The sequence below is a fragment of the Sus scrofa genome, chromosome 17, assembly GCF_000003025.6.
Source record: "Sus scrofa isolate TJ Tabasco breed Duroc chromosome 17, Sscrofa11.1, whole genome shotgun sequence".
NCBI classification, from domain to species: Eukaryota; Metazoa; Chordata; class Mammalia; order Artiodactyla; family Suidae; genus Sus; species Sus scrofa.
In genome coordinates, this window is record NC_010459.5 from 16,810,835 (window position 1) to 16,838,346 (window position 27,512).

The window sequence follows — 27,512 nt, forward strand, 5'->3', positions numbered from 1 at the left end:
AATAAAACAGAGGCAGACTCATAGGTATAAAGAACAAACTGGTGATGTCAAAGAGAAACGGACAAGATAGGTGAAGGGAATTTAAGAGGTACAAACTTTCAGCCATGCAATAAATAAATCATGGCAATGTAATAATCAGCATAGAGAATAAAATAAATAATATTTAACAAATTTGTATGGTGACGATAGTTACTAGATGTATGATGGAGATCATTTCATAATGTACATAAATGTGGAACCACTGTGTCATACACTTGAAAACCAACATTGTATGTCAAATATAATTCAATTTAAATAAATAAATAAATGATAGTGATACTAAAAAGAGAAACATGTATAGACTCCATGAGCACGGCAAAATTGATCTTGATTTATATGACTAAATTTGGGACTGTGCTGCATAGGCTTGGCTAATTGTAGCAGTATACCTCGGGTATATCAGCCACACAGTTTTGCTCCTTTCCTCAGGTCATGTTGTCTAGTTGAAAAGGTTTATTAAGCATCATATTCTTATTTGGGTCTCGCTCTATAATGGCTTTTTCATTTAGTTGTGTTAACAAGGAGTGTGAGAGGTGTGCCCTAGATTTGATCCTTGCACAGAACTCAGTTTGAAATGGCCTTTATCACTCATTTTTAAATTTTTTTTTTTTTGAGGAAGCTCCATGCTGTTTTCTGCAGTGGTTGACGTAATTTGATTCTCATGCACAGTGCAGAAGGATTCCCTTTTCCCTTGCCAGCACTTGTTATTTGTTGTCTTTTTGATAATAGTCATTCTGACAGATATGAGGTGGTAGTTCTTTGTGTTTTTGATTTGCATTTTCCCCAAAATCTGTGATTTTGATCACCTTTTAATGTACTGCTTTCCTATCTGCCTGTCTTTGGGAAAATGTCCATTCAGGTCCTCTGCACATTTTTAATCAGTTTTTTTTTTTTCATATTGAGCTTTATAATTTCCTTGTATACTTTGAATACCAATGCCTTATTGACTATATGACTTACAAACATTTCTCCCATTCAGTAGGTTGCCGTTTGTTTTGTTGATGGTTTCCTTCACTGTGCAAAAGCTTTTCAGTTTGATATGTCCCATTTGTTTGTTTTTCTTTTGTTTCCTTTACTCAAAAAGACATAACCCAAAACAATTGCCAAGACTGATGTTAAAGAGCTTACTACCCATATTTTCTTCTAGGAGTTTTATGGTTTCAAGTCTTACATTTAAATCTTTAATCTATTTTGAATTTATTTTCTGTATATGGCATAAGATACAGACTCCAGCTCTTAATGAAATGAGTGTCTAAGAACTTGTGGTCACATTTGAAAACCAACATATATGCACTAAAATGTCAAAATAGAGAAAGAAAGAGCAGCATAGGGGGAAAAGGGCAAAAAAGTAAGGAAATGTAAGCAAATTCCTCTTAACTATCAAGAATCCATCTTTGGATTTCCCTGGTGCCTCAGCAGGTTAAGGATCTGGCGTTATCACCACTGTAGCTCAGATTATGCTGTGTTCAGTCCTTGGCCCAAGAACTTCCAAATGCTGTGGGTGCAACCGAAAAAAAAAAAAAAAAAAAGGAACCACTCTTGAAAATCAGAAATTCTACATGAAAATGCAAATTGGGAACTTAACTCTGATTATTTAAATGGTGAAAATTATGCTACATTAAATGCCAACATTCAATCCTCAACCAGTTTCTGAAACATGGAATCAAAATAAAGTAAAACATCTATGCATAAATTCTAACTCTCATGTCAGGATATAAAGTGCTTAAAACATTATTCCCTGATGACCAAAAAAATTGAAATGTTGTTAACAATTACTTTGCATGCATTAGAAAAACACGTGTCCCCACAGACCCTCAGTATACTTCTCAAAACATCCGCATGAGTTTCTGCTATTTTACAAACTGTAACCAAAATGTAGAGCAAGAACCTTCAGTCACATCATTTTTTTAATATTCAATTGCATTTGGAGCATATGAATACACATTTTTGCTTATGAACATTGTTCAGATAAACAATTACAATTATGTGTATCTTTCCATTGTGAATATTAAGAACCAAAATGTGTTTTGTTAGAAAACAAGGAGTTCTCGTTGTGGTTCAGTAGGTTAAGAGCCTAACTAGTATTCACAAGAATTGGGTTTGATCTCTGGCCTTGCTCAAGGGGTTAAGGATCCACCATTGCTGCAAGCTGAGGTGTAGGTTGCAGATGCGCCTTGGATCTGGCATTGCTGTGGCTGTGGTGTAGATATGCAGCTGCAGCTCCAATTCAACTCCTAACCCAAGAACTTCCATATGCTGCATATGTGGTCTTAAAAGGAAAAAAAAAAAAAAGGAGGGAAAAAAAAAGCAAGAGAGGACTTTAGAATTACTACAGATAAGCGCCTTTTGAAAGTCTCTTCCCCTTTCTACTGGCTTTTCCATTTCTGGTCTGTCACAGGGTACTATCTGTGTAGGCCGGAGCTCAGCAAATTTCTATCAGAACCACCCAGGGATTAAACATAGATTCCTAGGCGCACCTCCAGCATTTTGACTTAGTAGGTATGGAATGGGTCTGAAATTTTACATTTCACATATTTGATGCGGCTGGTCTACAATTTGAGTAATTCCTCTATAGAAGACAGGAAACTTCATTTTTCATTTATTTAGAGATCTTCTAGATAAACTACAATCCAACCCATTGTAGAGAATCCCATGCATTGCCTCTGAAGTCAAAACTCCCACATATCAAAGTGGAAATCCTGGATTCTGCGCTGAAGGTCATGATGAAATGGGGCTTTCTTTCCTTTTCTTTTGCTTTTTTTTTTTGTTTTGTTTTGTTTTGTTTTTTAAAAGGGCTGTACCTGCGGCATATGGAAGTTCCCAGGCAAGGAGTCAAATCAGAACTATAGCTGCTGGCCACAGCCATAGCCATAGCAATGCCAGACCTAAGTTTCATCTGCAACCTGCACCACAGCTACGGCAATGCCATATCCCTGACACATTGAGTAAGGCCAGGGATCAAACCCACATCTTCATGAATACTAGTCAGATTTGTTTCCACTGTGCCACAACAGAAACTCTGAAACGAGATTTTCTAGCTCTCTCTCTCTCTTGGAAAGGTGAGGAGTTTATTTTGTTCAGAAGGCAAAGTGGACCATACACTTTGGCAACAAATATATCCAGCTCTTCCCTTCAAGACATAGGGGGATGTTGCATGTTCTGATTCCCTTGTGGATGGGACGCTGCTAGGTCTGAGCCACATAATTAGTTCTGGCCAAAGAATTGTTAGTGGAAGTGATGACTGCCCATTGGGGCGTGAGTATTTAATCACCAAGACAAAACCCTTCCTACCTATTTTTCCTCTTTACAGCAGTCAGCTATGTCTTAGCAGTGGCTGCTTTGTCAGTCTGGGTCATAGACTGAGGGTGATGAAGAGACCCAGGCAATACAAGATGGGAGCATAGCATGATCAGAAATTATACCTTTGTTTTCTAGGTCACGTACTGTATCCCAATTTTATATATATATGTGTGTGTGTGTGTGTGTGTGTGTGTGTGTGTGTGTGTTTAAATGTCCTAACATAGGAAATAATTTATTTTTCAAATAACTTGCCAACTGTCTCACATCAGGGATACAACCCACACCATAACAGTGATTGGTGCCGCAGCAGTGGAAACACTGGATTATAAACCCCCTAGGCCACCAGTGAATTCTTCCCCATTCATTTAATAATGTTCTTTAAGACAGAATGTAATACTATGCATGTAGTCACTAGAACCTAAAATTTGCCCTTTTGATTAACAAAAAAACTAACTTTATTCTACAATATCTCTTTATGTTAGATGTAAAAATAGTCTCAAGATTAATGATGAAATAACATGGATAATAAATGCTGACAATTATACTCTCTGTAAGCAATGTGTGGAAGGTTAAGACAGAAATCTCCAGAATGGGGTATTCTTAAAATACAGCTGTACATGGAAATGATGAGCCAGAAGAGACCGGTTCATAATGAGATGTCAGCTCTCTGATTTTAGAGATTAACCATCAGAATTGAAATGACCTTAAACAGTGTAGTTTTGTTTAAATTATAGTCTTGTACTGAGAAGAAATTCTCTGGATAGTTAAGATATAATTTAAGTAGATCATTTGAAGCCAGATAGTGATGATAGCTTTATCTAAAAGGTGATGCTGAAAGAAAATTGCTGTGCTTGGATGCATATCCTGGAATAAATTCTTATTCTGCCAGTACCTTTTCTTCATGAGTGAGACAGAGATGTCATCTTTCTACATGTATTCAACTATGTGACACTCTTGTGTCACATAGAGTGTTATAGATGAGTGTTATAGATGAATATTAATAGAATGTTCCTTGTAAATTATTCCCAATCACTAAAAGCTAATGTGAATGTTATAGATGAATATTAATAGAATGTTCCTTGTAAATTATTCCCAATCACTAAAGGCTAAAATTCACATATCCGTGTTCCTGTTAAATGAATAACTCCTGTGAGCCTATTTGAAAAGTAGAAAAACATTAGGGCTGACATCTTTTGGAAATTGCTAAAACAAGAGAATATTTTTTATGAGAAATATGTGTGGGAACCATACACATTTATTAAAAGCCAATGGGCTTGGAAAAGGAGTGGATTGAATGAAACTCCATCCCTCCTCTTTATTTTTGTTAATAGCTGTTAAGAGCAATAGATTAAAATAATAATAATAATAATAATAATAATAATAAATAAAAAGGAGGAGTTCCTGTCATGGTGCAGCAGAAACGAAATCTACTAGGAACCATGAGGATGAGGGTTCAATCCCTGGCCTCGCTCAGTGGGTTAAGGACCTGGTGTTGCCGTGAGCTGTGGTATAGGTCGAAGACAAGACTCGGATCTGGCATTGCTGTGGCTGTGGTGTGGGCCAGCAGCTACAGCTCTGATTCTACCCCTAGCTTGGGAACCTCCATATGCTGCAGGTGCAATCCTAAAAAGAAAGAAAAAAAAAAAAAAAAAAAAGAACAGTAACTCCAATTTTTAAGAACTGTTAAGTTTTTTTTATATTTTGATACTTTGACTCAATATGATGCTTGACTCTGGATGTTTCTGGAAATATCCCCCGTGACAAAGGTAGTTGCCCACGCACAAACGACAGCATAGAAAGAAAAAAATTGTTTAACTCCTTATTACCAGCAAAGGAATAGTTTGGCAGGAATGGCATTTCTTTCCTCTGCTGAGGGACCAGTTATAGTGAACAGTTCAACATGAGGTTTCAGAGCAACATGTGTTAGTTACAGAATGATTGATTTTCAGTTTTTAAACCTTCTAATGGAAATCGTGCATTTACCTAACATTGGGCTTTAAATGCTACAGTCTGATTTTCACTCTAAATATACTTGCTCAACGTATTATATTGATATGTATTATAATCATATATTATTATATGGTGTTATTGTATTATATATTATTATGGTAAGACTGTTGATCAACACATAAATATCTTAGGCTAATGCAACATTGGAAAACAATATTACTTAAGAAAGGCAATTTTTTATACAACTACAGATGTGATAAATTCATTTGAGTAATAAAAAAAAAGAAAGGCAATTTTTGGTGGTTGTCACTTCTTTAGGAACTTTGGGTTCAAGAGCGTTGAGAGGGAATGGAGAAAATAAATGAGGTCCCCTGTTTTTTCATCATACAAACACTATTATTAGCTATATTCTCTGCACTGTACATTTCATCCCTTTGACTCATTTATTTTGTAAGTGAAAATTTGTACCTCTTAATCTCTTTCACCTATTTCACGCAATATGCCCCGCCTTGCCCCTCCCTCCTCAGCAACCACTGTTGGTTTTCTGTATCTATGACTCTCCATGTTGTGTTTGCTCCTTGTTTGGGATTTTATGCTATTTTTATTTATTTATTTATTTTATGGCTGTACCTGTGCCATATGGAAATTCCTGGGTAGGGGTCAAATTGGAGTTACAGATGCAGGCTTACACCACAGCCACAGCAACACAGGATCTGAGCCACATCTGTGACCTATGCTGCAGCTTGCAGCAATGCTAGATCCTTAACCCACTGAATGATGCCAGGGATTGAACCTGCCTCCTCACGGACACTATTTTAGGTTCTTAACCGGCTAAGCCACAATGGGGATTCCCTTGTTTGGTATTTTAGATTTCACATGAGCTAAATGAAAGCATACCTTCTGGTCCATCCATGTTGTTACAAATGGTAACGCTTCACTATTTTTTACGGCTGAATTATTTTCCATCATGTACACATATCACATGTTCTTTACCTGTAGTCTGTCCATGGGTACTTAGAGTGTTTCTATATCCTAGCTATTGTAAATAATGCTGCAATGAACATAGAGGTGCACATATCTTTTCTTTCTTTCTTTCTTTTTTTTTTTTCTTTTTTTTGTCTTTTGTCTTTCTATGGCTGCACCCGCGGCATACAGACATTCCCAGACTAGGGATCTAATTGGAGCTATAGCTGCCAGCCTACACCACAGCCACAGCAACACCAGATCCTTAACCCACTGAACAAGGCCAGGGATCGAACCCATAACCTCATGGTTCCTAGTCAGATTTGTTTCCGCTGCGCCACAACAGGAACTTCCTGTATATCTTTTCAAATTAGCATTTTCATTCTCTTCAGATAAATATCCAGTAATGGAATTGCTGGATCATGTGGTAGTTCTAGTAATTTTTTTGAGAAACTTCCTTACTCTTTTTCACAGTAGCTATAACAAGTCACATTTCCACCAACAGTGCAGAAAATTTCCCTTTTCTCTATATTCTCACCAGTACTTGTTATTTATCATCTTTTTGACAAAAGCCATTCTGACGGGTGGGAAGTGAGATCTCATTGTGGTTTTGATTTGCATTTCCCTGGTGATTAGTGATATTGAGCATCTTCTCATGTTTCTGTTGGCCATCTGTATATCATCTTTGGAAAAATGTCTATATAGATCTTCTGCCCATTTTTTTAATTGAATTAATTTTTTGGTGTTGAATTCTTACAGTTATTTTTATTTTTGGACATAAAGCCCTTTATTAGATATATCATTTATGTATAGCTTCTCCCATTCAGTGAGTGGCTCTTTCATTTTATTCATAGTTTCCCTTGTGCAAAAGCTTTTTAGCTCGATGTAGTCCCATTTGATTATTTTTACTTTTGTTCTTGCTTGAGGAGACATAGCCAAAAAAAAAAAAATTTCTAAAACCAATGTGAAAGAGTATAATGCCTATCTTTTCTTCTATGAGTTTTATGGTTTCAGGTCTTACATTTAAGTCTTTAATCCATTTTCAGGCTTGAGAGGTGGGTGTATATGGTGTGAGAAAGTGGTACAGTTTGGTTCTTTTGCATGTAGCTGTGCAGTTTTTCCAACACAATCTATTGAAGAGGATATCTTTTACCCATTGTATAGTCTTGCTTCTTTTTTTGTAGATTAATTGACCATATAAGAGTGGATTAGATTCATTTCTGGGGTTTCTATTCTGTTTCTTTGATCTATGTGCCTGTTTTTGTGCCAGTACCATGCTGTTTTTGATGACTCTAGCTTTGTAGTATAGTTTCAAATCAGAAAGTGTGATGCCTCAAGATACATTCTTAGAGCGATCTGAGATGCTGCAGAGATAATGCCGGACCCTTAACCCACTACACCACGGCAGGGACTTCTTGTTGAGAGTTTTTATCACAAATGGATGCTGAATTTTGTTAAAAGATTTTTTCTACATCTATTGAGATGATCATATGACTTTTATTATTCCATTTGTTAATATGGTGTATCCCATTGATTGGTCTTCACATATTGAACCATTGTTACATCCCCAGATTAAATCCATGGTGTATAATCCTTTTAATGCATTGTTGAATATAATCCTTTTAAGGTTTTTTTGAATCCATGTTTATCACTGATATTGGCTTGTAATTTTCTTTTTTGTGTGATACTTTTAATCTGGTTTTGGTATTGAGGTGATCCTGGTCTCATAAAATGAGTTTGGAAGTATTCTTTCCTCTTCAATTTTTTGGAAAGATTTGAAAAACGAAGGTGTTAACTCTTCTGTAAACATTGTGTAGACTTTACCTGTGAAGCCATCTGGTGCTGGCCTTTTGTTTGTTGGGAGTTTATTTTATTACTGCTTCAATTTCATTAATGATAATTGATCTCTTCATATTTTGTATTTCTTTTTAATTCAGTTTTGGGAGATTCTATGTTTCTAGGAATGTATCCATTTCTTCTAGGTTGTCTGATTTTATTGCTGTATAATTTTTTTAGTATTTCCTTATGATATTATTTCTGTACTATTTGTAACTTTTCCATTTTCATTTTTGATTTTATTTATTTGGATCATCCATCTTTTATTTATTTATTTATTTATTTGGCTGCATCTGTGGCATGAGGAATTTCCCAGACTGAATCCATGCCACAGCGACATCCCGAGCCATAGCAGTGACAATGTCAGATAATTAATCTGATAAGCCACCAGGGAACTCTTCATCTCTCATTTTTTCTTGATGATTCAGGCTAGAAATTTATCAATTTTGTTTATCTTTTCAAAGAACCAGCCCTTAGTTTCATTGATCTTTTCTTTTTTTTGTGTGTGTGTGTGTCTTTTTGTGAAATTGGATTGTTATGATCATTATATAACTACAGGTGTGATAAATTCATTTGAGTAATAAAAAAATAGGATTTTGCAAAAATCATGTGGATACAGATCATACAAATTAATCTGCCCCTTCAGCTCTTAGTAACAGCAAAGTGTCTGTTAATAAGATTGCAGTATGGATAGACATCAGCATTTTCCAGAAGGGAGATGGCATAATTTTCAATGTGCAGGAAACAATTTTTCAAAGGGTAGCCGGTTCAAAAAACAGAAAACATAACATGATGGATTTAAAATTATGATCATGTGGGCAAGTTATTTATTTTTGGCCAGTATTTCTCAGCAGAAACAAAATGTGTGTGTCTGTGTGTTAATGCTTCCAGTCTGCTACCTATAGTTCGAAAAAATCAATATTTGAAAATGTTAAATAATTTATACCAATAGAGGATATATAAGTTCTCAAAATGTTTGGATACATACAAAACGAGCAGTATCTGGAACTCAAGTTCAAGTAGTGAGACACATAATCAATTATGTGTCCGCCTTTTTTTAATCTCCCATGTTTGGCACAGAAAGGCAGCAGATTCTAAAGTCATTTCCCAAAGTGGGATCCATGGATCACTAAAAGATATTCTTTGATAGAAATATATGATGAAAAATTATGTGCTTCAATGAGAAATTGATTATTTAGATGACAATCTTCCAGGTTATCTGATTTTAGTCTCTCACTGTCCTTGAACTATTTCACAACTAGATAGACTGTAAACAACTGAAGGAAATGTAAAACAATTCTTGACTGTAGACAAGTCAATTCAGTCCTTTCCTGTAAAAAAAATTATAGATGTCCCTTTTCATCTTGTAGAAGCACCAACATCACTTCCAGTTGCACATTCATCTCATGCTCCTGATCTAGAGATGTGTTTGCTTTTCAATCTTTTCTGTCTTCTTCTCTCATCAATTATGACATAAAGAAATCTTTTACATATATTCATTTTTATAATTATATGTGAGTATTTTACCCCTTTATGAAAATGACCTTTTAACGTGTGTGTGTGTGCATAAATTTGTTTAAACAAAAGTTATAGAAAGGCTGGTAAAGAGGACAAGGCACTGAGCTGAGACTAGGTGACCTGAGTTTTTTTCCAAATATCCATTAAATGAGAGACTGGCTCCTGCTTAACTTTGTATTACAGAAAATTTCAAACAGATTCCAAAGCAGAGAGAACAGTGTAATGACCTTCCTTCCATTTAACCATGATCCAGCTCTCCCATTTGACAGCTCATGGTCAAGCTCATTTCTTCTCTCCTCTCCTCATAGCTTCTTGTGGGTTTAATTTGAAGCAAATTCCAGATATCATATCATTTTGTGCATCTCTAAAATATAAAAATATCCTGAAAAATGTAGGCACAATACCATTATCATACCTAAAATTGAACAAAAATTCCTTTACATCATGGAATAATTTAGTTATTTTTCAAATAGTGATCTACTGACAAGTCATTTTCTGGCTCTGAAGTGTACTTCTTTCTAAAAAGGAGGTATAATGCCTAAGGCCCTGTTCATCTCTGCTATACTATTTGCAAATACATCTTCAGGGATATCATGCTTTTATGAAGTGGCTACACTTCTGAAATACTGAGTTTGATCTGAAACTTTACAAACAAAACCCTTGTTTAAATGTGTCATAATGAATTACTACCTAAAGAAAATGAACAGTGGATGATTTTGAATGAGCATCTCCCACTAATGTCTTTGTATGTCTAGGTATTTAGGTGACAGCTTTCCTAAGATGAACTATTCTTCACTAGTAATCTGCTTCATAAAGTCTTATAAAATGACTACTTCAAATGCACATGCAATTACTAAATTAGAGTCTTCTCAATGTCATGCACATAAGTGGCATTTATTTCATACCTTTAGAGTTGCCTTTAACATAGAAGCCATTAGGATGCACTCTGGAATCAAGAAATGAAATTGTCTTCCCTGTTAATGGTTGGAAGCTGGAGCAGCTTGGGCTGCTATAACAAAATATCACAGACTGATGGCTTCAACAAGAGAGAATAATTTTTTTCACCAGTTCCAGAAGTGGGACCTTCCAAGATCAAGACGTCAGCTGCTCTCGTTCCTGGAGAGAGCTTTCTTCCTTGGCTTTCCATTGGCCACCTGTTTACTGTGTCTTCACAGTGAAAAGAGTGGGGGATGGGGGACATGTACTAGTTTCTCTTCATCTCATAAGGGCAACCAGCCTTATCAGTGCCTCTGCTTATGACTTCACCTAAACTTATCACCTCCTTATAGGCCCTATCTCCAAATACATTGGAGGTTAGGGCTTCAACATATGAGTTTGGGGGGGACATAATCAGTCCATAACAATAGCTTAATACAATAATTTCATCTTTCAAGTGTCATTCATGCAAGTACTCAAGCCAAAACCTAGGATATTATTATTATTATTATTATTAGTCTTTTTAGTGCCACACCCACAGCATATGGAAGTTCCCAGGCTAGGGGTCGAATTGGAGCTGTAGCTGCCAGCACACACCACAGCCATGCCACATCCAAGCTACCTCATGGATACTAGTCAGATTTGTTTCCGCTGAGCCACAATAGGAACTCCTATAATTAACATTAATTAACATTATTAATGCATCTCTTTCCCTTTCACCCTCCACATCCAATCCAATAGCAATTCCTATTGGCTTAACATTAAGTTATATACCAATTCTCATCACTAATCAACACCGGTGTTTCAACCACTGTGGTATAAACCACTATCCTCATTCACTAATGATCAGAAGATGAACTTTAGAGCTTAAGTCAAATCATGTTACTTCTCTGTTCTAATCCTCTAATGACAGATGTGGTTAAATGAAAGACCTTTAAGGGGTGAGGGTGATTATTCTGGATCATCTGGGTCTTAAGTGTAATTACAATGGTGTGGTGTTTTGTTTTGTTTTCATTTTAGGGCCACACCCATGACATATGGAATTTCCCAGGCTGGGGGTCAACTCAGAGGTACAAGCTGCCAGCTTATGCCACAACAATGCAGGATCCAAGCCATGTCTGTGACATATACCACAACTCATGGCAATGCCAGATTCTTAACACACTGATCCCTTAACCCAGAGATCGGACCTGTATCCTCATGGATCTTAGTTGGGTTCGTTAACAGCTGAGCTATGAAGGAAACTCCCATAATCATAATGGTTTTTGTGAGAAGTCAAAAGAGAAGGTGGTGAGGTGAGGATAAAAGTAGATATTGGAGTGATGTGGCCAGGAGCCAAAGAATTCTGGTAGATCCTTGAGCGCCTAATAATTCACTCAGTGAATGCCAGTTGTGTTGTTATTTTTATGGTTTTAGTTCAAAGAGGAATCCTAGTTTTGTGTTCCTTAACCAGTGGTTGTGCATTAAAATTACTTGAAGGGGAGTTCCCATCGTGGCTCAGTGGTTAACAAATCCGACTAGGAACCATGAGGTTGTGGGTTTGATCCCTGGCCTTGCTCAGTGGGTTAAGGATCTGGCGTTGCCGTGAGCTGTAGTGTAGGCTGTAGATGCGGCTCAGATCCCACATTGCTGTGGCTCTGGCATAGGCTGGAGACTACAGCTCTGATTAGATCCCTAGCCTGGGAACCTCCATATGCCACTGGAGTGGCCCAAGAAATGGCAAAAAGATCAAAACATAAAATAAAATAAAATAAAATAAAATTACTTGAAGAGTTTTAAAATGTTCATGCTTTATTTTCCAAAGATAGGGCCAGCTACATAATTTTCAGAGCCCTTCATTCACAAATTATTAAGGATTTCAAAATGTAACAATTAACAATATAGCCTTTAAACCAAGCTTCTATGTATGGGGCCCTGTATATTGCAAAAGTTGCATCCCCTTGGAACATACCCTGTGCAAGTGTTTTGAATATATATCTAGAGTAGTGTTCTGGTATCTGTAATATTTAAAAGTCAAGTTATTCTAATATAAAGACACAGCTGAGAACCACTGATAAAATACAACAATATCATTTAAAAAATCTCCAAAGCTAGCTCTCCAGAGTATCACTAAAACAGCCCATTGTTAAGACAAAGTTGAGTTTATTGCTTACAATGTTAAGGAAAAGAATCAAGCACTACCTTAACAGTCTTAGTAACATCTCAGAGAGGGAGAGACAAAATAGTCATATCAATTGAAATTTGGAAGTCTCCCTTAAAGTTTTTGTGTTTGTTTTATTTGTTTGTTTGTTTGTTTTTCATTAGCAAGGGCAAGCTTGGTTAGGATTGAGGAGGAATCAGGAAAGAATAGTTTAGGATCAGTGAACACGGAAGCAAAAAAGACTTGTAAACTAACTTGATAATTTCTATTAAAGAGTTTGATGAGTCATTTTAGAAAATTTCTGGAAATAACCTGTTATAAAGTTATGTGTAACTTTTAATGTCCTGTGCAAATGTTTCCAGGAATGGAAATTTAAATTGATGAAGACAGGGTATTCCCCTTGTGGCACAGTGGAAATGAATCCAACTAGTATCCACGAGGATGCAAGTTTGATCCCTGGCCTTGCTCAGTGGGTCAGGGATCTGGCATTGCTGTAAAGTGTGGTGTAGGTCACTAATGTGGCTCAGATCTCGCACTGCCGCAGCTGTGACGTATGCTGGCAGCTATAGCTCTGATTTGACCCCTAGTCTGGGAATTTCCATACGCTGCAGGTGTGGCCTTAAGGAGGAAAGAAAGAAAGAAAGAGAGAGAGAGAGAGAGAAAGAAAGAGAGAAAGGAAGGCAGACAGCATAACACTACAATAATGTTAATATAGACAGTTGGGATTCTCACCTAGAAATGTTAAGTGACTTGTACAGTGTCGCACAAGTAGTGGTAGTACTACCTGATTCTCAAGGTAGTACTTATACCACCTCACAGGCTGCTTCTATAGAACCATGGGATATAAAGCCACCTAATTAAAATCTTTCAGGTTACACTCAAAATTCTCACAAAACTATTTTAAGAACAGTATCTACAATAGATATTAAGCTTCTAGAAAATTATAAAATGGGAGTTCCCGTCGTGGCGCAGTGGTTAACGAATCCGACTAGGAACCATGAGGTTGCGGGTTCGATCCCTGCCCTTGCTCAGTGGGTTAACGATCCGGCGTTGCCGTGAGCTGTGGTGTAGGTTGCAGACGCGGCTCGGATCCCGCGTTGCTGTGGCTCTGGCGTAGGCCGGTGGCTACAGCTCCGATTCAACCCCTAGCCTGGGAACCTCCATATGCCGCGGGAGCGGCCCAAGAAATCGCAACAATAAGAACAACAACAACAAAAAAAAAAAGACAAAAGACAAAAAAAAAATTAAAAAAAAAAAAAAAAAAAAAAAAAAAAAAAAAAAAAAGAAAATTATAAAATGGTAAAATATATTGGGGGTGGGGGGATGCTGGGGGTTTGGGATGGAAATGCTATATATATATATTATTGTACAACTATAAATGCAATAAATACGTTGAGTAATATAAAAAATAAATAAAAATAAAATAAAATATATTGAGTTTTATAATAGAAAGTCTCAAAGTATTAATTTTTATTTTTAAAAAGATAATAGTTTCAAATATAAACATAAACTATGAGAGCAATTTTGAGGATATTAAAATTGTTATGCCACATATCTAATATATCTTATACTTAAATTTGTATCAGAAAATACTTGAGTTGGTTTGGGAATCAGATTTGAGAAGGCTTCACAAATTATTATTTCATGGCTGATACTGTAAACTGAAATATATCTCAGTCTATCAGTCTAAGTGGTGTCCTTTTTCAAATGATGCATCAATGTATGTTTTAGAAAATTTTACAAGAAACCCCCATCTTTCTGGGTTCACTGAGTTATGTCACAAATAGAAGTCTTGGAGTTCCCATGGTGGAACAGCAGGTTAATGATCTCACTTGTCTCTGTGGAGACACTGATTCAATCCCTGGCCCAATGCAGTGGATTAAGGATCCAGTATTGCTGCAACTGTGGCGTAGGTCACAACCCCAGTTTGGATTCGAGCCCTGGCCTGAGAACTTCCATTTGCCATAGGTGCAGCCAAAAAAAAAAAAAAAGAAGTTTTTATTGAATTTTATATAAACTAAGTTGTTTTCTTAAAAAAATCAGTCCATGTTTTATTTAGCAAAGTTTCACGGTAAATTCTAATGGTCTGTCTGTTGGCATTAGCTACTTTTCTAAATAGAACTAATTAATGACACTTTCTCTGATGGGGATTACTGTTTCTTTGAGTTGCCAATGCTGTAATGCTGAGAGGAGTATAACCCTCTGGAGAAAGTTTTACATATAAAATTAAATTCTATACAGAAAAGCAGACAAATAAACATCAGCCATTGCATGGTCTTTGTTGGAAACTTATGATGGTGATGGGAAGGAAAGAGAGACAGGGAGAAAATTCTTCCTATGCCAAAGCAGGGCTCACCCTCAGCCTGCATGGTCAGGCTTGAAGGACTGGGCGTGGCCACTGTTCCTATCTGATGGTCGGCCAGGGGCAGTTCCATCTCCAGGGTGTTTGTCAGATGAATCGCCTCCTTATTTGAGGAATGGAGCCTGGAGCAGAGGAGCTGATGTGCTCTGCAGAGGCAGGGGTGGGCGAGGGATTAGTTGCTACATCTGATATGTTTCTAAAAACTTCATCAGGGCGTTTCCCCATCCTCTCCCCCCAGTGTTTGTGGAAAGCACACTGATGAATTTTGTCAGAAGCTGCTAAGTGTGACAGTTCCTTCTGACAGAGATGCCTCGATCTTCCTGGAATAAACTAGAGAAGTTGGGGGGCAGCAGATGGAAAGCATAAGAGGTATGATTTCCTTTGACACATGGGCATTCACAGCCACCCCCCCCGTTGCCCCTCCAATCAAGGAGAATTCTGACAACATCATTTTGATATTTACTACTTTTCTGGAACTACTGAAAGAGATTGAGGAGCTGAGATGGGGTATCTATATCAGAAAGGATCTTCGGAGAAAGGGTCGGTCTCCAAAATAGGTAAAAACGAGGAAGTAGTAAGTGAGAGGAAAGTGGAGGTGGAGAGAGACTAATTAAGGGTCATGCTCCTCGGACACCAGAGAGAATCTTTAAGGGATAGACTAGACTATGAAAGGAGGGAACAGTGCTGCCTGGGGGGAAGGGGGTTGGTCACTGGGAGGTGGGGGGGGACTAAAAGAGGCAGAGGAGAAACAGGATATGCGAAAAATCAGTGTTTACTTTTGATTGCTAGATTAAGGTCCTTTGAATGCAATAATCCACAAAGACAGGGCTCTATGAGCCCCAAGATTTATTTAGACCATGGGATCCTACCTCCCCCAAAGTAAAAAATGCAAAAGAAACCATCACTTAAGAACTCAGTCATTACCAATTTACTTCCTCCCAGCATTTATATTTTCTTCCAGGATTGCCTCATCCTATTTTCAGGAGCTGAATAGATCAAGACTGTGCCTGCTTCTGGTTCATCCTTATTCCTCGTGTGGGTCCTTCCATAGATCCAACCCAAACAAGAGGGTTGCACAGGCCGTCCCATCCTTAGCCAAGCCCTGTCTCCTCTATAAGACAAAACTCTCAAAAACATCACTCAGCCTCTCAACACCCCCACCACTTCCACTTCTAGAAATAACAAATGCCCTCAGTAGAAAAGCTGCCCCCAATGCCAGGATCATGTTCCTGAACTTTCCACCCTTCCTAGATCCTGACCTGGTAATCCTTCATCATATTATAAACTCTGACGCCTTTTAAGCAAGATGTGTCTGTGCAAAACATAATATATTATTATCTTAACACTAGTATATATTATATATGGCAGCTTTTCTAGTTGTCCTCATGAGGAGGGTTAATTAGAATTGTCTACAACTTCATTAATGGATGTGGAAGTCCCTTACCACGCCCACTGTAAAGATGAGACACAGAGAAGTTAAGTAACTTGCTCAAGTTCACACCACTGGCAAATGGTGGACCTGAGATTCACCCTCAGGAAGACCTGCTCCAGTATCTGTTTTTCTCAAGCATCTGCTCCTTGCAAGGGTGATATACATTGCTTTTTGGTGATAGAAGAACAACTCTTGGGAAATCCTGAGGAGTATATCTCTAACATTCATTCCAATATTTCTACCAAAGATTATTAGTAAAGTATTTTGGGATTGTGTCCTAACCAGAAGGTAGCATGGATGAGCCAAGAACTATTCCGCATGTCTGTTAGCAGAAGACTAAACAATGTGTTTATATTCATACAATGAAGTACTACACACCAATAAAAAGGGTTGAAGTGCTGATACATGCAGCATGGATAAACTTAGAACACATTATTCTAAGGGGAAAAAGTATCCTTTTCTTTTCTGTCTTATGTTCCTTCTTTAATGTTTTTAATAATTTTTAAAGTTTAAAGATTTTATCTGATATTATCTCAAGATTAAGGCAAAACGACTTCTGCCATCTGATGAATGGTTTCCCTGCATATTTTGTTAATTTTGAATTGTGAGTTCATCTTTAGTTCATATTATCTATGGGAATATACATGTTAGAAATGTTTTCAAGGTACTGAGGGAGTTTCCACTGTAGTGCAGTGGAAACGAACCTAACCAGTATCCATGAGGACATAGGTTCAATCGCTGGCCTTGTTCAGTGGGTCAAGGATCCAGTATTGTCGTGAGCTGTGGTGTAGGTCACAGATGCAGCTCAGATCCTGTGTTGCTGTGGCTGTGGTATAGACCTGTGGCTACAGCTCCAATTGGACCCCATATGCTGTGGGTGCAGCCCTAAAAAGGAAAAAAAAAAAAAAGAATACTGAGTTTTGTGCTTGCTTTCGCTGGTGTACCCTCTTGCCCCATTCACCTTTCTATAAGAATTTCTTATTTGGAGTCTTTTGAGACTATGAAGCTTGTGTAAATTCAAACTTCAATTTGTAAAAGTCAAGTCCATGGCTATGATTTTCCGGGGCAGACTGTTACAGTTTTCCACACAGAGACTGGGCCAAGACAGATAAGCTTTCTCTGTGTTCTAGTTAACAAGTTTGTCTCACTGAGGATGTGCCTGGGAATTTATGCACTTTCCATTCCAACCTCCCAACTTGCTATAGTCAAGACTTCATATCTTATGTGGTCATAAAAACATACACCCCCGGGTTACCAAGGGCAGCAGCTTCTACCACCGCTGTCACCACCAGCATCCCCATCACCCCCATCGGGGAAGTCCCAGTACCAGGTCATGTTTGTTTACTTCATGATTTTTGGCCCCTGTGAATCTTTCTTTGTAGGTGCCTAAAAAAAAAAAAAAAAAAAAAAAAAATGCTTAGAGTTTCCATTGTGACTCAGTGGTTAAGGAATTTGACGAGCATCCATGAGGATGCAGGTTCAATCCATGGCCTTGCTCAGTGGGTTAAAGATCTGGCATTGCCATGAGCTGTGGTGTAGGTCAAAGATGCAGCTGGAATCCTGCATTGCTGTGGCTGTGGCGTAGGCTAGCAGCTGCAGCTCCGATTAGACCCCTAGCCTGGGAACCTCCATAAGCCTCGGGTGCAGCCCTAAAAACCAAATAAATAAATAAATAAAAATTAACCAAAAAAAATCCAGATATATCTTAGTTGACATCTCTAGTTTTTGTAGTGGGAGCATTTTCAAATTTTATGTTTCCTCGATATTTATTGCTTGTCAAATAAGTTTTACAAATGCTAAACTCAACTCCTCAGAGATTCACATCATTAGCCTGTTAAAGATGAACATTTTAAATATAACTCTTTTTGGAACAATATACACTAAAATCTCTCTTGACTTGGGTTTGCCCCTAAATCATTATTTTTTTTGCATGTTGTGAATGAGGCAGTTCTCCTTGCTCAAAAAGAGTCAAGGCTTCTGTTTCTCTTTAACTGGTCATTGGTATTGTGTTGTACTCACAGGATGGAGGGGGTTGAGGGGCTCTTTCAGCTACAGCACAAGAGCAGTCGTGCACTTTTAAAACAAATACCAACACTATTCCTACATGTTAAAAAGCATAGAAGAAAAAAATCACCCTCTTTTATGCTAATTAATAGGACAGTATGGAGTTTCTTGGCAGCCTAGCAGTTAAGGATCCAGTGTTGTCACTGCTGTGGCTCGGGTTTCCCCCTTGGCTGGGGAATTTCCAAATGCCATGGGAGTGGCCAAAAAAAATGACAGTTTTCCCTGTTGGGAGGTAATTATTACTCTTCCAGAATAAAGGAGGCTAAGGACTGGATGCCACAGTATAATCATATAGCTTTGCTTACAGCTGGTTCCAGTCTATGGAGGAGCCAAGGATGTGAAAAGTCTTAGTATACTCTCTACAATATTGTTATAAGTCAAAATAGTTAAAAGTCAATGGTCAACCCCTAACTCTGGTTTTGAATGCTATTTGTTAGATCAAGACTCATGCTCAGATTTCATTGCACAGAGAAATAAAGCTTGAAGGACAATCGCACAGTGACAGCTTTGCAATTCTGTATACCTAGCAGGTTGTCACTCTTGAGTCAAGGTCTATCCTATGATCTCCACCAAAGTAACCAATTAGAACCTTAGGAATTATATGCCCCACCAGTGATGACAGAATACAAAGAATTCCAATGGCATAAATATTACCAAAGTATTACTTTTAAGGTTAGCATGATTAATCAGATGTCTAGCAACTAGAAACCTATCTAGGAAGATTTATGAAGTTTATAAATCACTGATTAGCAAAGATACTGAAATGGGGGGAAAAGCTCATGCGAAGATTAGTAACAAACTGCTCCAGAGTTTCCACTGTGGCTCAGAGGAAATGAACCCAACTAGTATCCATGAGAATGCAGGTTCACTCCCTGGCCCCACTCAGGGGGTAAAGGATCTGGGGTTGCTGTCAGCTGCGGTGTAGACTGCAGAGGCCGCTTGGATCCTACATTGCTGTGGCTGTGGCACAGGCTGGCAGCTGCTGCTTTAAATGTGCTTCAACCCCTAGCCTGGGAACCTCCATGTGCCATGGTTTCGGCCCTAAAAAACAAACAAACAAACAAACTTTTCTTCTCTTACTCCTGAAACAAGGAAAAATGAGGTTCCAGCAATCCACCCTGATGGCTCAGCAAAGAACTTCCCACTGTGATGAGACTAATCCTATTTTTCCGTATGTGCAGCTTAAAGGTTGCTTGAGTGTATCAAAGGGATTCCAAGTCCATCTCAGCTTCAGCAACCCCTAATCCTGCACTCCTGGTGGCATGCATCATCTAAACCCTCAGCCTCCATCAGGTTTCTTTCCAAACTCTTGTAGCATCTCTTTTATATTTGCAATTCTTATCCCATTTATTAATGTCCATTTTTCCAAACAAAACATGAACTATGTGAGCACACACACCTCACAGCTTGAAAACCCCGGTATCTTGAAAACCAACAGGAATCAAGTCCAGGAAGAAGACGACCAGCCATGGGCCCTTGTACTCTTTTCCTGGGGCCCCATGTGCACTCCGATGACTGTCACCTCACAGGAGCTCACTCTTCGTGGGCACTTGGGTTTCAAAGGTGGGTAAGATGAAGGCATTGTGGCAGAGATGTTCTCTATTTCCCCTTTTTCTGAAGCCCATGGCAAGATACACATCCCAGAATCCCTTTTGGTCAGGGATGACCTGTGGACCGGAAGTGATTCGGCCTCGTTCTGCCATTTGCCAGAAGCACTGCTCTACGATCCCTCACCTTCTGACTGACTGGAAGAACATGAACACAGCCGCCTCAGAATCACACGCTGGAGAGCAGAGCCTCCCTAGACCTGGATCCCAGGGAGACCTTCACGAACCAGAGCCTCTGCCATCTGGGAGATCTGAACTCAGTGAAACAGTGATAAAAAATCCTCGCTTTTCAAGCCCCTGAATTTAGGAGTCTTTGACACAACCTACCTAGACTAGCCTAATCCAATTCTTAGGCTCAAGAAGAGCACGTCCTAGGAAAAAATTCCTACTGTAGCGGAATATGTTCCAAAAGGCCACCGGGATTGGAGCAAAGCAGGGGGGTGCATTTTGTGACTCAGTGTTGTCAGCTTCAAAATCTGAGTCAATTACTCTGAGGGGAGGACTTGGTGGTACGGAAGTGTAAACAGGTTCCTCTTACTACGTATTCCCTTAGCTTCTTTCCCAAGTGAAAAACCCAAAATCCGTTATTTCAGTCTCTGAGGGTGTTAAATACATGAGGCGCCTCAACTCCTTTGTGCTCTTCCCTGAGCGAGTGACAGTAAGGCTCAGGTGTAGACCAGACTTCAGGACGCCCTAGAGGCCAGGCCGGCTCAGTGTGGGGAAGGGCTAGCTGCATCCCTTCCCATGGCTCCAGCCCCCAGGTGTCCAGGCAACATAATGGCTATGACAAGAAGGAAGCCCTAGGTCTTTGCACTTGTTTTTGGTTTTGTGCACTTTCTGGAGCAGCTAAAAGGCAACGGTTTTGGTTTCACCAAGTCAAGGAGGGAGGAGAAATAAAGAGGGAGAACAAACAGGCTGGATGGAGGATGGATACACAAACATTATTTTTTAACAGAGTAGTATTTTTCACTGCCTAGGCAAATGATTGCGAAATTCTTATGTGAAAAGCAACACACTGTTTTTTTACTTAGTCATTACTATCATTAGGTTTTGATGCACATGAGAATTTACAATAAGATGAAAACCAATAACACCAAGGGTTATGTACAAGTCTGTGATAAGGTGATTTGTAATTCAGACAAGTTACAGCTTGAGACTCATATCTTGTTCTGCCATTCCAGCTGCTGCAGATGCTATTTGAGGAAGCAAAAAAAAAAAAAAAAAAAACAGGAATAAAGAGAAAAATAATCACTAGGCTAAAAAATTAAGACTGTTACAAGTAATATAAATAATAAGTTTATAATGTATTGCAATACAAATAAACAGTATTCTTAGTATAAAAACTGCATTTGCACGAAGAAGCTGTTTGGTAACAAATATTAGAAATATGTTAAAGTTGTATGAGTCACATACATACAGTGTCACGGTTTACACAAAACTTCACTGAGAATGAGCCATCTGAAGGCCAGCATATCCTAGTCTGAAAACTATCAAAGGCCTTTCAACCAAACCTCATGATTCAGGAAAGATGCTCAAAAAGCTGCCTCATCCATGTTTGGTTTCCAAGACAAGCTATGATCTTCCAAAAGGGATCAAAACATATGACTGAGGTAAACAGATACTAAACAAGAAGGAATGTTTCTATTGGCACAAAAGTTTTACATGAATACTTTCCAAAATGTTATATTTGAAAGGATGGGTCAACCACACAGCTATAATACTGGCAGAAAAAAACACATTAAAAAACACAGAAATGAGAGAATAAAGAAACAACTGACACTTTAGAAAAAGAACCAATCTCTCCCATCTTTCTCTCACTTCATACCACTTTTAGGTTTTATACTAAAATCTCAATTACATCCTGTCATTTCTACTTTTTTTGGACTGTTTGATATTTTCCTTTCTATAAATTAGGCTCCACTCTTAAAGGACTTAGTAATAAAGTCACATGTTCAGTACTTGCCATAAAAGATATTTTTATCATCCAAAAATCATGCTTCCCTGTTACAATGTCAGTTATTTAATTATAGAATTTTATATATATCAAAATTAGATAAATTAAATAAAACTAGATTTTGGAACAGGGGTATAGAAAAAACTGCAAATCATGGACCAACACCATAGCTATCAACAAGGATTCTGGCCATAAGAGAGTCAAACTTTGGCTTTCTCCACCACTGTGGAAGTCAGCTTGGCCAAAGCTCATTTACTTTTTGTCAAACAATAGTAATTTGGGTTGCGTTCTGTAGTTAGAGAGGCCTATGACTCCCAGGGACCATGTGCCTGAGATGGGGCTGTGGGAGCATGCCCATATGGTGCAAGGCCCAGGGAACTGAGTAAATTGGGCCTCTGGTCCCATTTATGCTTAACTTCCAAGGGAAAGAAAGAAGTGAGACTGCCTATATTTGCTTCAACATGTGATTTTAAGCAAGTTGAGGTGGTTTGGCAAGAGATGAATAATAAAAGAAAGTAAGGAAAATGTAGCTAGAAGTTTTGAACTTTCCCTCCAATCAATGAACAGGCACTTAGCTCCGACTACTCACACATAAAGCACTGCACCCGTTCCAAAATCTAGTTTTATTTAATTTACATAATTTTGATATATGTATAATACTATTCTATAATTAAATAACTGACATTGTGACACAGGGAAGCACGATTTTTTTTTTTAATGTTTTGAATTGAAATCATGTTTCCATGCACTTGACTTCTGGATTAAATATATTATCTACAGGAAAAATCTGTCAAATCCTATTGAAATGTTAATCTAATTTTAAATTATTTGGGGTTGACTTTTTTCCTTTAGTTTTATATTCAGTAAGTACTGAAAATAAACCTAAAGGCTGCAAGTGGAAAGAAATTAAATTAGATGCATACATCTTTTGCCAGAATATTTAAACACACACACACAGGAAAAACAGTCCCCATAGCCAGATACTTCAACTTTTAATGGATCCGCTTCTCCAAACTGTTTTCTCCTCTTCCCCCAATTTTTTTTAAAGTATTGCTGAGAAAGAAATTACATTTTTCTCATTACATAATTAGATACTATTTGGAGTCCAATTTGAAATTGGCCCTACATTTATAAAAAGCCAAACTAATTTCATTTCTTCATTCCTTCCCCTTTAGTCAAATACTCCACTTTAAAAAAAAAAAAAATGAATTATTTCAATATGGGGGTTGGGGGAGGTATTATACAGAAAAGCCAAACTATGAAAACTTTCTTACTCCATACACTTGAACTTGACCTTAATGATCTTGGAAAACTTTGTTTCAGCTGACTAGAAGAGAAATCCAAGTGACAGAAGGACAGGCCCAGCTCAGCTCTGCTCCAGAAAGGCTTTCTGGCACGGGGAGACAGGGCTGCCTCACACAGAACCATGGTGCTTTGGGTGAGGCTGTGTAAGAGACCCAGATGGTAGGAGGGACAAGAAATGAGCAAAAGTCAAGGTTTTCACAGTCTGTCAGTTCTGTGATGGTCTCAAACTTGAGGCTGCTGCTGTCTGAGGAGAAAAACCATTGGCAGCTCCTAATGAGCTTCACTGTACCAGGGGCTGAGACTGTCAAGTAACTGAGTTGGAAAGATGAAAAATAACCAACTCTAAAAAGTGGGTTCTGTCAGAATAAAAACTCCCTTTGTGTGAGGCTTGCAACAGGCTCCTCCAGCCACACCAGGGTAGAGTTTCAGAATCTCCCCTCCTCCAGTGAGCCCATGTTCAAGTTAATACAAGGTAAGGGTTATCTAAACATCCAGATAGGCGTCTACTGCGTATTTCTTTTTAAAGATGACAGAAGCTTTTTGAATTTCATAAACCTGTACTACTTGCTATTCTGTCTGGACTCAAGGGATGTAGGATCAACTTTAGACATCTTTCATAAGCTTGAAATCTAATTTTATGAATTTATTCTAAGACACAAATCAGGTAGACAGATGGATTTTTTTTAAAGACATTGGGCCCCCTGGGTACTTTTAGCAGATTGAGTATTGAGAGATTTACAGGGATAAAATTCTTCACAAGATTAAGGAAGAAGGAAACGAAACCAAATCTTTCATTTCCAGATATACACTTTCATTAATTCTTTCACCAAAGGCACATCACTGAAGGAAAACCAGAAACAGTTTTTCAGTTATTATTAAAGTGGTTCAAGAACCAGGGGACCTCTTGAGATGGAAACAACACAGCATTCAAATTTTCTTCATAAGACTACCTTGTACTGGCAAGACTTAGGAGACTTTTGGCTTCAAAAAGAATACTCTTAAGGGAACTTCTTGGGAAAAAAAAAATGACTACATTTTGGCTAACAACAACAACAACAAAAATCTCTCCTCTAAAACCTCTACTTCCTTTTGAATCTCCAATGGTTACAACATTTCGTTTGAGACACTTGGCAGTCATGACTTCATGGGCTATGCTTCCTGATTATCTAAACCCTTAAGTCAGAATAAAGGCAGCTGGTGTCAGGCTGACTGCTGGCCGAGTCCTCTCACTAAGGAAGTGTTGTGAAGAGTGTGGGGAGGCCACAGGCCCATGGTGGGAAAGTTGGAAATGTTAAAACATAACAAGGGAGATTTAGAGAGCTGAAGACTTCCAGGGTCTTTTCTACAATAATATCCAAGGCCCTCTCAATTTTTAGCTCTAAAAGTGCCCCTGTACTATGGGGCCTGATGTTCTTAGAGTCTGACAAACATAAATGCTCAGTACACGAAGAGAAAGCAAGACCGCGGCTCCACACAGGATGCTCAGGTTCCCCTGCTTTCATTGTAGGGGCCTGCAGCCATGTCTGCTGTCCATGCACAGGGGATTGCTTCCTCTGGTCAAAGCCCCACAGCCCCAAGTCAATGAACCTGTGCCCATCCCAGGTCCCAAACGACCCTAACACTATGTTTGCTTTTCTGTATCCTGACTGTCAAGCCTGGAAGAGTCTCCTTAACACACATGAAGCTTAACGCCATGAGACTATGCAGCTAGAGATGGTTTTTTAAGGAGAGGCTTGAGCATTCAGGGAAAAGTAAGGATTTGGTTTGAACTGCAGAGCAGAGCGAAGCTGGCACTCCTGTGTTCTGTGCTCCGGGAAACACCGTCATCAGGCCGATGGCCCCTCGTCTCCCTCGTCTCCCTTGTCTCCCTTGTCGGGATGCTGACTCTTGCGCTGCCTCAGCGTGTCTTCCGCCGCCACCTCTGCACCAGCCAGACTGGGCTGCTCGGGGGTGTTGTCTCCAGTCTCACCACCAGGTGCCTCGTCCTCCGGGGCCTCCCCTGGGGGCCTCTGGTCCAGGGCATCACTCCTCTCCTCGTCCCTGCCGGTGACCGCGCTGTCCTCCTCGTCCTCCTCTGCTTCGTCCTCCTCACCGAGGTCTTCCTTCTCTTCTTCGTCATCTACAAGGCTGTCTTTGTTTTCTTCTTCATTTGAATCATCCTTTTCCTCCTCTACATCCTGTAACTGCTCAGCCGTGTGGGCCTCTTCTGACTGGAGACTCTGCTCTGTGGAAGGAAGAGAGAGGGACATTCTCTGGATAAATAACGGCTTTGACAAATGCGTTGTTTTCACTTATATGTGGAATCTAAAAAATATATGAATATAACCAAACAGAAAAAGGCTCATAGACACAGAAAACAAACTAGTGGTTACCAGCAGGGAGAGGCAAGACAATAGAAAAAAAATAAGAGGTATAAACTAGTAGGTATAAAACATCGGATACAAGGATGTCACTTACAGAACAGGGTATTTTATTACATAAGCAGTATTTTATAATAACTTTAAATAAGGGGTATAAGCCATAAAGTCATCAAATCACCATGCTGTACACCTGGAACTAATATAACATTGTACATCAACCACACTTCCATTTTAAAAAGTCGTTCAGCAATCAACCGAGTGCACTTAGCTGTGAAGAAACAGCACGTGTGACAGTTTTCTCCATCCTGAAACTATGTTATCACACAGGACAGATCTCTGGATGGCGTCCTAGCTCCACCCAGGGCCTCTTCATCTCTCTCTGGAAACTTCCCTGGCCGTGTTGACTCTGGCAGAGCCCAGGAGCAGGGAGGGCAAAGGTTCCTTCGTGCTTCATATTTTGTACCTTGTTGAATGTTCAGTGACCTGCTCACTGGTCATGATGATTGGTTCAGAAATGTGACTTAAGCCCAGCCAATCAGAGTATTTCCCCGGAGTTTCTGACCAGAGTCAGGAGGAAAAGATTTCTCTCTTTCTACAGGGATTGCTAAACTGATAAAAAGTTGAGTTGGGGCTGTTGACAGCCACTGAATCAGCTTCATACCAACAGAAACCTAATATCCCTTGCGCTGTACTTAAAGTCAGAACATCCCTGGATTTTTCAGTTATGTGAGCTAATAAATTTCCCTTTTTTTCTCCTTAAGTTGCTTTAAACTGGGTTTCTGTTACTTTTAAGAACTCTAAGGAAAAAAATAATACAATTTATAATTATACATGGAAGTCTCCAAGCCTTAAAAACTTTAACAACTAAAAAAATATGCATCAGCTTACTTAGATAGACTTCCACATAAAACTCAACAAAGTCTCATATAAGTCTTTATGCAAAGTCTCTCTGAAAAAAAAAAATAGTAATAAAACCATGGAAATCCAGGGCTGTTTTGTCCCAGAAACAGTGTGAGGTAGTGAAAGGACTTGGGGAAACTGCTTTTAAAGGTCTGAGGACAGTTACAGGTACAGGGGAGAAACCCACCAAGTGTAAGCGCCCCTCCCTTCTCATTCCAGTTTGAAAGAAAAAGGTGTCAATTGATTAATGAAAGGCATGCAATTCCAGGCAAAGAGCAATTACCAAAATGAAATATTCCCTAATTTAAGAGATGGGGGAAAAAAAAGAATTTTTGTTCAAATACATCTGGAGAACATACTTGAAGGAATGTGGAAGTTGTGATGGTTTGGTCACCTAGAAAATCTGGAGGGAAATCCACTGTACGAGTACAATAAGGGCACACCATGGAATTCCAAAAATACTCTATCGCATGAATTTGTCATACGTACCAGAACGTTCAGATAAATGCCTTGGAAGTGGCATAGAGAAACATTCTGATATTACTACCAAGACCTGGAAGGAAAAAAAGAGTGATTTTACAATGAGTGGATGAGACATTATCGAATAGTCCCAGAGTTAGCCCCTGTTTCTATAACCAGATATTCATACACAAATACACAGCAAATGGCCCAAAGTCCCCCAAAAAGACAAGGGTATGATTAAGAATTTCCTACTTTTCAAATGTGATATAAAGTAAGAAAACGCTATTATTAAAACAGGGTTCACAAAATCAAATGATATACACAGCCCACTAAAAACAGATGAATCAAGCAGATATAAGAAAATAGACACTATCGGCCACATCT

The 27,512-nt window shown here is 38.7% G+C and overlaps 1 protein-coding gene across 1 annotated transcript in view; it reads right to left on the reverse strand.

Annotated features, from left to right (window-relative positions):
• TMX4 (thioredoxin related transmembrane protein 4) overlaps window positions 24,035-27,512 on the reverse strand; it is a 46,460-nt gene continuing 42,982 nt past the window's right edge. Inside the window, exons 7-8 of the mRNA NM_001243407.1 lie at window positions 27,156-27,219; window positions 24,035-25,630 (exon numbers count right to left, since the gene is read on the reverse strand). Of these exons, the coding sequence (NP_001230336.1) occupies window positions 25,233-25,630; window positions 27,156-27,219 (462 nt within the window). The 3' untranslated portion in view covers window positions 24,035-25,232. The remainder of the gene's footprint in view (window positions 25,631-27,155; window positions 27,220-27,512) is intronic.